The 12,663-nt window shown below is 48.0% G+C and overlaps 1 protein-coding gene across 1 annotated transcript in view; it reads right to left on the minus strand.

The window, feature by feature from the left end:
• SCN11A (sodium voltage-gated channel alpha subunit 11) overlaps positions 1–12,663 on the minus strand; it is a 116,606-nt gene that overhangs the window by 75,046 nt on the left and 28,897 nt on the right. Inside the window, exons 4-7 of the mRNA XM_062182747.1 lie at positions 11,061–11,189; positions 9,736–9,830; positions 4,996–5,172; positions 4,203–4,269 (exon numbers count right to left, since the gene is read on the minus strand). Coding sequence (XP_062038731.1) covers positions 4,203–4,269; positions 4,996–5,172; positions 9,736–9,830; positions 11,061–11,189 — 468 coding nt within the window. The remainder of the gene's footprint in view (positions 1–4,202; positions 4,270–4,995; positions 5,173–9,735; positions 9,831–11,060; positions 11,190–12,663) is intronic.

The following is a 12,663-nucleotide window of genomic DNA, read 5'->3' on the forward strand; positions in this document are numbered from 1 at the left end:
CCCCACACGTATCCACACCAACTGCCATCTCTGACCCACAAGCCCTGTTCTTCCTGTCTCCTGTGAGATTCATCCTCCCAGCTCTCTGTCATACCTGGACCAACACAGCTTTCCTAAATGTCTTCCTCACCTACTCCACACATCCACTCCTCAAGCAGCCACAGAAACTTGGAAAAAAATTCTAATCTTTCCAGAGACTTCCACTGATGAAAACTTTCCCAGGCCTCCTTTTTCTTTTGTGACTGAGATCACAATTCGCAGCACTAACACACTGCTGTGTTGGTACAGTGGGTCCTGCCTCGCCTCTCACTTCCTGTCTGCCCAACCAGCCGTGGGTTTCTTGCCTCCAACAAGCTCTGATGGCCCACGCCCTCCCACCTGCTGCTCCTGCAGTGTAGAGTTGTCTCTCTCTCTGCACCTGCTGGAAACTCCAACTCATCCCTCAGTTTGGAGCTTTAGCTCCTACAGGATTAGTCCTCACGGAAGGAAGCAGAGAGCACACAGGGGACGCTAGCCCTGGGTTCTAGACAGAGGAGGTAAGCCTGAGTGAGGACCTGGGACTGGCCTTCTCAGAGCTGTCGCCTCAGAAGCTTCTGTGTTATCACAGGTGTAGAATGCCATGCACTAGGAGTCAGCTGTTATTTTTTCAAAAAACCAGCTCTTCATTTTGCTAATCTTTTGTGTTGATTTTTGTTTTCAATTTAGTTTATTTCTTCTCTAATTTTAATTATTTCTTTTCTCCTACTAGTTTTGGGTTTGGTTTGCTGTTGTTTTTCTAGATCCTTGAGGTGCATTGATAGTTCATTTATTTGGTGCCTTTCCAATTTCTTGATGTAGGCACCAATTTCTATTAACTTTCCTCTATCACCACTTTTGCTGTATCCCATAAGTTTTTGATATGTTGTGTTGTTGCCTTCATTTGTTTCCAGAAATTTTTTGATTTCTCTTTTGATTTCTCCTACGACCTCACTGTTCATTCAGGAGTGTGTTGTTCAGTCTTCATGTGTTTGCGTATGTTCTGGAGATTCCCAGGTTGCTGATTTCCAGCTTCATTCCATTGTGGTCTGAGAAGATGCATGGTATGATTTTGATTTTTTTTTAATTTGCTGAGACTTGTTTTATGTACTAGCATGTGGTCAATCCTAGTGAAAGTTCCATGCACTGGAGAGAAGAATGTGTACTCTGTGGCTGTAGGGTAGAAGGCTCTGTAGATATCTGTTAGGTCCATTTGGTCTATGGTGTCGATTAACTCTGTTGTTTCCTTGTTGATGTTCTGTCTGATTGATCTGTCCATTGCTTAAAGTGGGGTACTGAAATCCCTCATCACTATTGTATTTGAGTCTGCTTCTCCCTTTAAATCCCTTAACATTTCTTTTAAATAACCAGGTGTCCTGTGATTAGGTGCATGTACATTTATAATAGTCACATCTTCCTGTTGAATTGATCCTTTAATCATTGTAGTGTCCTTCTTTGTCTCTTTTAATAGTTTTTGTGTTAAAGTCTATTTTGTCTGACATTAGGATGGCCACACCAGCTCATTTTTGGTTTCTGTTAGCATGGATTATCCTTTTCCATCCTTTCACTTTCAGTCTGCAGGCATCTTCGTTGGTAAGATGTGTTTCTTGTAGGCGGTAGATAGATGGGTGTTCTTTTTTAATCCATTCAGCCAGTCTGTGCCTTAACTGGGGAGTTGAGACCATTTACATTCAGGGTGACTACCGTTAAGTACCAACTTAACGGTACCAATAGTTCTAATTTTGTATTTTTTGTTTCCTTTGTGCCTTTGCTGGGTCATTTTCTGTGTTCATCGTCTTTCGTAGTGATGTTCCTGTTTCTGTGTGTAGCACCTCCTTGAGCATCTTTGTAGGGCTGGCGAGTAGTTCTAAATTCTTTCCATTTCTGTTTGTTGTGGAAGATCTTCATTTCTCCTTCATTCGTAAATGAGAGCTTTGCAGGGTACAGTATTCTGGGTTGACAGTTTTTTCCTCTTAGGACTTGAAATATATCTGACCATTCTCTTCTTAACTATAGAGTTTCTTTTTTTTTTTAAAGATTTATTTATTTATTTGAAAGTCAGAGTTACACAGAGAGAAGAGAGGCTAAAAGAGAGAGAGAGAGAGAGAGAGAGAGAGAGAGAGAGAGAGAGAGAGAGGTCTTCTATCCAATGGTTCACTCCCCAATTGGCCACTTGACCAAAACAGCCAGAGCTGCGCCAATCCAAAGCCAGGAGCAAGGAGCTTCTTCCAGGTCTCCCACGTGAGTTCAGAGGCCCAAGGACTTGGGCCATCTTCTATTGCTTTCCCAGGCCATAGCAGAGAGCTGGATCAGAAGTGGAGCAGCCGGGTCTCAAACCTGCACCCATATGGGATGCCGATGCTTCAGGCCAGGGCATTAACCCACTGTGCCACAACACCGGCCCCAATATATAGAGTTTCTGGTAAGAAGTCTACAGTGAGTTTAATTGGATTTCCTCTGAATGTGATTGGTCTTTCTCTCACACACATTTTAAGATCTGTTCTTTTTATTTTACTGTGGGGATTTTTACTACAATGTGTCGTGGTGAAGATCTTTTCTGGTCGTGTGTACTGGGAGTACTGTGTACTTCCTATACTTGGATGCCTCTTTCTTTCTCCAGATTGGGGAAGTTTTTTGTTATTGTTTCATTAAGAAGGCCTTCTAATCCTTTCTCTTTCCACACCTTCCAGAATTCCTAGGATCCGTATGTTGAGTCATTTGATAGACTATTGCAGATCTTCAACCGTGTTTCTTAGTTTTCTAATTTCTTCTTTTATTTGGTCTGACTGTAATATTTCCAGGAATTTGTCTTCTAGTTCTGATATTTCTTCGGTCTCACCAATTCTGTTGTTAATGCTTTCCACTTCATTTTTTATTTGATCTATGGAATTCTTCATTTCTAGTATTTCATTCTGACTTCTCTTCATTATCTCAATTTCTTGGGAGTGCTTTTCATTTAGATTGTTAATTTGCTTCTAAGTAATCTGATGATTAATTTTCTGAATTCCATTTCTGGCATATGCTCAGTCTCATCACCTTCACCGTCTATTATTGAAGAGCTGTAGTGTTCCTTTGGGGGGCTCATGTTGTCTTCCTTATTCTTATTTAGGGTTTTTTGTTTTGTTTTTGGCATTTTTGTATTTTTTCTTTTTGTGTCTGGTTGCTTGTCCCTTAATTTGTGTCTTTGTGCTTGTGGTGAGGTTTCCCTCTGATATGAGCTGCTATGTGTCTGTGCATTGCAAGTGGAAGCACACAGTCCCACCCACTGGGGCCCGGCTCACTTCTCAATTGTGGTGGGAGCGGGTAAGAGCTCTGGTGCACGGAGCCCCACCCACTGGGGCCCGGCTCGCTGCTCACTGGTGGATGGAATGATCCTGAGTTTTTGATATTCAGGACTTCTCCTTGTTGTACAGCTTGTGTGGTGGGGAAGACACTACTCTAGTTGTGGCTCTAGTTCCTGGATGGGGGGTGTGGTGAGGTGGCCCTGCAATGGATGGGCACGTGCGTGGGAGGTGAAGGCTTGGTCCCCTGCTTAGGTTCGGAAATGTAAATGAGCAAAGTGGCTTCTCCCAGCCGGCTGCAGGTCCGGTTGCGGGGAGGGGAGGACGTAGCTGGGCAGGGGGTACCCAACCTCTCTGTTTGTCTATACCTTCTCTTTATTCCCGTGTCGAACTTCAAATGCAGTTCATCAAGCTCCCCCTCCCGCTGGTGTCCCCGTGGACCCGTGGTTTTCCATCTCACCTGGTCTGCTGGGGGCTGGCGCCAGCCTCCCAGGTCCACGCCTCCGCCACTTCCTGTTTTGCCCTTTCAGCATGGAGCTGCCCAGTCTCTGTTGTCTCCTGGACTTCCCGTCGTGGATTCCCCGTGGCTCTTTCTCCGTGTGTATCCTCTCTCCTTTTTAACGATTTGCCCTGCGTGACTTGGATTGTCCTGTTGCTATACCACCATCGTGGGACCCCTTCTGCAGTCGGGTTTTACAAGCTACCTCTTCAACAAAACTGAGGGGGAAAGTTCCTCTAAACACTTGGAAGTACTTCTTTAGTTTAATAATAACACAAGTCTAACCTTTCTTACACATAAGAAATAGGACCATTTCAGAGCTGCCAGCCCTGCTTCCACTGGTCACTTGCAGCTGAAGACCCTTTGCCATGGCATCCCAGAAAGTGAGGAGAGCACAAGTCTCTTACCCATCCTGCATCCAGGTGCCACACATTCTGAATTCTTTAGAATTTTCTTTTTTCTCAAAGCATTTGTCTGATAAAGGAAAGAGTCACAAATTCAGATAAAAAAAAAAACTTAAAGGGGAAAGAGTAGCAAATACATCAGATTCGCTTGAGAACAGATGATTCTTTTCATTCTTAGTCTTTTAAAATGACTAAGGTGGGAGTCCAAGGAGAAACTGCAGCCTAAGCCTGCAGAAGGGGGGCCAGAGGAGCGGAAGGAAGGGAAGCAGGCGGGAGACGCAGGAGGAGGAGGCAGCGACGTCACCAGCCACGCTCTGCCCCTGGTATGTGCTATGCACCACACTGCCACCCCAGGAAGCTGGGAGCTGCCTCAGCCCGCGACAGACATGAAGAGAGTGCAGCAGGATGTGTGAAAGGTGCAGGTTGTAGAGAGGGTGGGCACAGAAAGCAGTGTGGTGGGGAAAATACCCAAGGATGGGGCTGGGAGGTTGCTGTCCCCCCCACGGCCAGGTCCAGGCATTCTGAACACGTCTGTGAAACGTGACAGAGACAGCCCAGACTCAGAAACGGCACAGACTGGAGCAGGCCTGCTTTTGTGGATGTGACTTTGGGTTTTTCCTTCTCCCGGAGATCCACGGATGAAGCAAGTCTCTGGAACTCACCTGCCTGCATGAGAACGCGGACACAGCCCTCCCTGGCTCCCAGGAGACGCCGTAGCGTGTAGGTCTTGTGAGCAGGGGTCAGGACCAGTGCCCATGCACAACGCCAGGGGTGAAAGCTGCGCGTCTCCCCTCACCTTCCAGGTGATGAGTGTGGTTCACGCACTCGTTGTCGACACACTTGAGGCCCAGGCTTCCCATGAAGAGCTGCTGACCCACCAGGGCAAAGATGCTGAGGCAGAACAGGGTGAGGATCATCACGTCCACCAGCTTCTTCACGGAGCGCAGCAAGGCCCCCACAATGACCTTGAGGCCTGCGGGGGAGGACAGGTGTGGGGAGCCCGGCCAGAGACAGTCCAGGGGCCCCGAGGCAGCAGGCTCGCTGCGGGGACCCGTGAGGAATGAGATATGTGTGGAAGGGTGTGGAGAGGCTGGAATGGACCGCTGGCCTGCTGAGCAGCCTCCTGCCTTGAGGTCTTGTTTGAACTAACGCCTCCGGAGCTGTGTGTTTCAGTGCAGTCACCTGCTCGGGGACGGCCTACCTTGTCCTGCCCTGGCCATGCCTGAGGGACGCTGAGCGAGCAAGGAGACCTGGAGAAGCCACAGGGACGCAGGCAGAACTGGATGACCGCTGTGAGGGCAACTTCACACTGGAGGTCACAGACAGCGTTAAGGCAAAAGAGTGAGATCAACCTGTACCTAACACTCGGTAGTTACTATCCAGGTACACAAGGCATCCTGGGAGGGACCAGAGGATGTGGATCAAGGTACGTGAACTGCTAAACTGGCGCTGGGGTTAGAGGGAGAGGCAGAAGATGTAGCTTTGGACACAAATAATGAGCATGTCCTAAAACTGGGGTTATCATTAGGACAGGGAGTTTTCCTTTTCACTCATTCACTCTAGAAAGTCAGCCAAACGCCTGCTATTTCCAGGGCACGCCGTGAGGCTTCCCGAGCTACAATCAAGGACATAATCCTGCGATGCCACACGGGCTCGTAAATGCTGAAACTTGTTTTCCCCGGTGGAGAATGGGGAGAACTCTGCCTTGACCGTTAACGGTTTTCCCCACTCACTGAAATCCATGGAGTAGCTGCTGGTTCCCCTCCCCCTCCAAGGGTGATTTAAACCTCCAATACGATGGACACGGAGTCAGAGAAGCAGCTGCAGCTCCAGCAATCCACTGAGCTGTAGTCTTTGGTCTCGAGAGAGAAACTCCCGGGTGTGCGTTGTGATGTGAGGAGTGGCGCTAAGTTACACAAGCTCAACCCATCCGTGGGGCTGTGAGGACGGCAGATGGGGAGGAGCCCAAGGCCACGCTGGACACTCCATCTTCACTGGCAGTCAGCTCAGGGGTTGCTACAGCCTCAACCAAGTCACACAACGAGAGGCTTCAGTCTTCTCCAAAGAGAAATTCAGGTAGAAGAGGCTTGTGATTCCCAAATAACTCTGAGCTAGCCCTCAAAACGATTGCACCCCGCATGCCCACTTCCAAACCGCAGCCAGGCATTTCAGGGTGTTTTGTGGGTCAACATGGAGACTGTCTTCTCCTGCTTAGAGATGAAGAAGACACTAAAGCTCTACATGATCGCCTGAATGTGAGCCTTACCCATTGAAGAAGGTTGCATGGTCCTAAATATACCGGGACAACTGGTATCCTTGCACAAGAGCGGTGGAGGAAGGCAAATTCTATGCAAGTTTCCCTTTGACTGCAAGCTTTTTTCACTAGGTGGTTGCGTTTCTCACCCACTGCCTCTATTTAAAAGGATTTAAATCGCCTGGAGTTTAAGTATGGGGGGGGGGGGTTATTGTTTAAGTCTATACAACAGGCGCAATCAAATTGTTCCCATGGCTTTTCACGGTTTGCCAAAGCCACTCACAGGTGAATGTAAGAGGAGGGTGGAAAGATTTTTTTAGTGGGTTTTTTTGTTTTGGAGAGAGAGAGAGAGAGAAGAGGAGAGGAGAGGAGAGGAGAGGAGAGGAGAGGAGAGGAGAGGAGAGGAGAGGGACGGAGAAGACAAGAGTATGCTGGAATCAACCTCATTTTCTAATAAACTGGAATTCCTATCCACAAGGCAGCCATGGCTTCATCCTAATTTACTGCAGCTTCCAGATCGTCAGGTTCCTCCTACTTCACACTATTTCGCTGTTGTCTCCTCTGCTGATCTCTCCCTTTCCTCTCCTCTTTAAGGTTGCAGTGCCCCGGGCCGGCACTGTGGTGTAGCAGGTTAAGCTGCTGCCTGCAACACCAGCATCCCATATGGGCGCTGGTTCAAGTCCCAGCTGCTCATCTTCCCATCCAGCTCCCTGCTAATGCACATGGGAAAACAGTAGAAGATGGCCCAAGTACTTCGGCTCCTGAACCTATGTTGGAGACCTGGAAGAAGCTCCTGGCCCCTGGCTTTGGCCAGGCTCAGCACTGATCATTGTGGCCATTTGGGGAGTAACCAGTGAGTGGAAGATCTGTCTCTCCCCCATCTCTCTGTAACTCTGCCTTTCAAATAAATAAATAAATCTTTGGGAAAAAAAAAATGAAAAAGGCAGTGTCCTGGTGCTCAGCCGCTGGCCTGCATCTACGCTTATTTCTTTGGTCATATCATCAGATTTTGTGGCACACAAACCATCTCTGAACCCTAAACACAAGCCAGGGTACTTAAAAAAGTTCATGGGAATGTAAAATTTAAAACACTAGTTTCTTATAGGTGCAAAAAGAAAAAAAAAGCCACAGTTTAGGGGCCAGCGTTGTGGCACAGTGAGCGAAGTAAGCTGCTTCCTGAGACAATGGCACCCTGTGTCAGGGTGCTGGCTCGTGTCCTGGTTGCTTCTGTTCTGATCCAGCTCTCTGATGTGCCTGGGAAGGCAGCTGATGGTGACCCAAATGCTTGGGCCCCTGCTACCCATGTAGGAGACCAGGGTGCAGTTCCGGGCTCCTTGCCTCCACCTGGCCCAGCCTAATCATTGTGGCCATTTGGAAAGTGAACCAGCAGCTGGAAGATCTCTCTCTCTCTCTCTCTCTCTCTCATTCTCCCTTTCAAATAAAAATAAATAAATAAATCTCTGAAAAGGCTTTTTAAAATCCATGCACAGCTTTTTCCTAATAATGCATTTCCTACATATTACAAAAAAAAAATTTACCCCCAAATAAATTCATCTTTTTAATTCTATTTTCCCACAACTTTTGGAAGAGCCTCATATGCCAAACTGCCTACCTCATGCTTTTACCTGAGAGCCTGCCAGCCACGTCGGGCACATGTCCACTGCCAGCCCCTCATCTGAGCCCCGGGCCTGCCTCTTTCACAGCCGTCCCTGGCTCAGGCAGTGGCCACTCCATCTCTCGAGCCTTGCTGGACTCCTCTCACTGCTCACACCATGCACACCGCACAACCAACCTGGCAGGGAATCCTACCATTTCCATATTGCAATTCACACACAGTCTGACCGCTGGCCACCAGCTCCCTGCTTGGATTGCGGCCTCTCAGGTCAGTGTGGGCTCCGAGAGGCAAACACGTTGGGGTCAGGGATTTCTTGGGGGCGGGTGGGGAGATGAGGGGGAGGAGCAGGAGTCAGCAGGGAGAGGCTTCAGACGTCAAGGCAGCAAAGACAGGGGAAGGAAGCAGGGCCGGAGGGGAGGAGCCAGTGTGAGACGCTGTCACCCAGCCAGCTGGCGAGCACTCAGAGTTAAGAGGAGTCCCAGGGCCGTCAGGAAGGGGCCAGCACTAGCACCCCCACCATGCACGGCCAGCGTGGTCTTGGAACTGGCATGAATGCAACAGTGAATCCAGAGAGGTGACTGCTGGGACGGTTAGTCAACATGGTGCGTTTCCATGGCAACCACATGGCTGTCTTGCTTCCACCACTGCTCCCCTACATTCTGCTCTCCACACACAGCTCCTGTGTCTTCCCAGTAGAACCTGAGTCCTTCCTTGGCAACAGGTCTCCCCTCCATTTCTGTGGTCCCCCAGCCCCTCACCCACTCCTGCCCAGCCCGACCAGCATCCTGCTGACCTTGACTTTGCCCCGGTGGTCCCCCAGGCTCAGAACACTCTTTCCTATACAAGTCCCATGCCGCTCCTCCACCACCGTCAACTCCTTTCCCCTCTCACCTCCCCCACAACCCCTTCCTGTTGCTCGGCCGCCTCTGCCCCTAACCCCTGCAGCTTCCCATAGCTTCACGCTGTTTACTTTTTCATTTTCCATAGTGCGCAGAATTCTCTAGCACACTATATAGTTTATTAATTTAAACTAGTTATTGTTTCATTTCTGTCTCCCCAACCCTCACCTTAAAACACGAACTCCGCCGGCGCCGTGGCTTAACAAGCTAATCCTGCGCCTTGCGGCGCCAGCACACCGGGTTCTAATCCCGGTCGGGGCACCGATCCTGTCCCAGTTGCCCCTCTTCCAGGCCAGCTCTCTGCTTTGGCCAGGGAGTGCAGTGGAGGATGGCCCAAGTGCTTGGGCCCTGCACCCCATGGGAGACCAGGAGAAGCACCTGGCTCCTGCCATTGGAACAGCGCGGTGCGCCGGCCGCAGTGTGCCAGCCACGGCGGCCATTGGAGGGTGAACCAACGGCAAAAAGGAAGACCTTTCTCTCTGTCTCCCTACTGTCCACTCTGCCTGTCAAAAATTAAAAAAAAAAAAAAACAAAAAAACAAAAACACAAACTCCATGGTTAGCAGGGGCCTTTGTCTTACAGATTCTGAGCAGCTAGCACAGTGCCCAGACATATTAAGTGTCAAATAACTACTGGTTGAACGATCAAACAGCTGCATAGAGCAAGGTTGACTGGTTTGTTTGGGCTTACTTGATGACATTTTGAGAAATTTCATGAAAGGACATTGTCTCCAGTGAAGAGCCAGTGCTTAGAGTTGGAGTGACTTACCTGAAACCACGGAAATCGCTTTCAAGGCTCTGAACACTCGGAAGGTCCGCAGGGACAGCAGATTGATGTTGATGTTTGGGAAATAGGAAACAACCCTGCAAGATAAAGCAAGGGAGAGCCTGGGCTTCCTCTGTCCCGCGGCTGCGCCATGGGTCTCCACAGAGGCCGCCGTTAGCGTGGCCTGGGGTGCACACCCGCCCTGGGGAACTCCGCAGCCCTCCTTCCCAGTCCCACTTTCATCTCAGGGTCTGACAGCATCAATGCCCCGGGTACGGACCAGGGACTGCACAGTATGAACACCCACGGGTTTGAACTGTGGCCTGCACAGGAGGCTGTCTTCAGCAGACACAGCTAAGGCTTTATTGAAATAGTTCATTGGTTGTGGTCATGTCCAGTGACAACTGAAACTCCCCCCCCCCAGTTTGACTGGATACCAAGTTACAAGCTCAATACATTTGTGTCAGGTCTCCCAGTCACTGCCCAGCCAAGGCTGCATGTGCACCCAGGCCTCTGGCATCAGAGCTCACCTGTTAACCAAGCTCGACACCACCTGTCAATAATTAAGAGCACATACCCAGTGAAGAAATGTAAAACTCGGATATTCATTGCATTTACCTCCAGCAACTTTTGTGGACATTAAATGGGAAAATATATGTGAAGTGCTTAACACTATGCCTTGCACAAACAAGTAGAGTTAGGTTTATTGCTGAATAGGCAGTGGGCCACTTGTTTTCCCAATGTTAATTCAGGTGCCAAAGCAGTGTCCCCTCCTCAGGAGGAACATTAACCCTCCCCTCCCCTCACTTCAGCACAATAATCCATTCACAATGGACCGCAGGCTTTACCAAAAATGCCAAACCATAAAACCATTGGACACAGACATGAGTGGAGCCGTCTGCGACCCTGCAGTTGCAAAGCCTTAGACTTCCGATTCCTTCTATTTGCCGGAAGCCTGATATCCTGGCACATAGCATGCCACATTGTCATTCACTGTTTCTCTTCCCCTCTGGACTGTGAGCTTCCTAAGAGCCATGTCCTTTTATTTTGTTCCATCGTCACAACTCCTGTGTCATACACAGAGCTCGACCTATTACAGGCCAATGTCGGTGAACAGCTAGGAAACATGAGCATGCTTACTGGCCTAGACAGAGTTCTGGCCAACTGACTCTCCGGTGCTGCTCGGAGCTGACCAACAGTGCACTCAGAGCTGCAGGTGTTATCAGCCACACCCTGCGACTCATGCGGACCCGCACAGAAGCCCGGGGGCACCAAAGCACTTCTTCCCCACCCCAAGTCTCCTCGGGAGAAATGTTTAATATCCTTACGCTGTTCCAATGACGATGGAGTCCAACCAGTTCCATGGATCTCGAAGGAAAGAAAATTCATCCAGAATAAAACCTCTTGCCAGTATTTTTATCAAAGCTTCAAAAATATAAATCCCGGTGAAGACGTATCTACAAAGCAAGTCGTTCAGAACAGGAAGGAAATGGTCAGCGATGTGGAAAGCAGAGCCCTCTGTCTCGTCTGGCCTTGAATTTGATTTTATTTCTGTGTGAGATGTAAGTCTGGCGTCCTACAAGCCAGAGTTCAGAAAACAAGCACTTCCAGCATGTTCTGGCACTCGGCACTTCCGAGAAACAGGGCCATCGCAGAGTTGTCAAGCTGCTTGTCAGACACCAGCTTTGTGGCCTTCTACTCAAGAGTAGCTTCAGGCAGAATGGGACGTGAAGACTGCAGGTTGTAGTTTGTCGCTATCATTCTAGAGCTGTCACTCTGGTGTATAGAGCGGGTGGTGGTGAGGGGTCACTGAAGACCCCAAATGACAGGGCAAACTCCTGAGTCTTTCTATACTGTGTTCACAGATGGAAGGCTTAACTCTGCTAAGATGGTAACGCCTAAGGTGGTCTGCAAATTCAAGGCAACCCCTACCAAAACACTGCAGGCTGCTGGGGGTGAGAGATACATCAATCATAAACATCATATGGAATTTCAAGACTCCAAATAGTCAAAAAAAATCTTGAAAAAGAATAAAGTTGGATACTCATATTTTCTGAAACTAAAACTTACTACAAAGCAACAGAAATTAGAATAGTGTGGTAGTGACATAAAGAGGTACAGACAGGACCAGAAAAGATCTTCACCACAACACACTGTAATCAAACTCACCACAGTAAAACATAAAGAAAAGATTCTAAACTGTGCACAAGAGAAACACCAGATTACTCTCAGAGGATCTCCAATTAGACTCAGTGGACTTCTCATCAGAAACCCTACAGGCTAGGAGAGAAGGGTGAGGTATATTTCAAGACTTAAGAGAAAAAAAACTGTCAACCCAGAATACTCTACCCTGCAAAGCTTTCTCTTATGAATGAAGGTGAAAGAAAGGCCTTCCACAACAAACAGAAATCGAAAGAATTTTAAACCACCAATACAGCCCTGCAAAAGATGCTTAAGAATGTTGCACAAAGAAACACAGAAACATAGTCATTACTGTGAAAGAAAGTAAAGGAATAAAATCTCCCAGTAAAAGTCCAAAGGAAATCCAAAGTCAAAAATATAAATATTTTTTGGAAAAATGGCAGAGGAAAGTCATTACTTATGGGATATATTCTCTATGGAATACTACACAGCACTAAAAAATGAAATCCAGTCATTTGCAGCAAAATGAATGAATCTGGAAAACATCATATTTAGTGAAATAAACCAGTCTCAAAGGGACAAATACCATATGTTCTCCCTGATCTGTGTTAACTAATAGAGCGCCTAACAGGAAATCTGTAGACGTGAAATTGACACTTTGAGAAGCAATAACTTGAACAGCCCTTGTCTTGACTGCCGGGGAACAATTTCTCTTTTCTTTCTCTTCTTCATACTATTTGCTGAACTCTTCGATAGAGTTAATCATATGTGTATAAAGTCAACTGAAAA

The sequence above is a fragment of the Lepus europaeus genome, chromosome 2 (genome assembly GCF_033115175.1).
Source record: "Lepus europaeus isolate LE1 chromosome 2, mLepTim1.pri, whole genome shotgun sequence".
Taxonomy (NCBI): domain Eukaryota; kingdom Metazoa; phylum Chordata; class Mammalia; order Lagomorpha; family Leporidae; genus Lepus; species Lepus europaeus.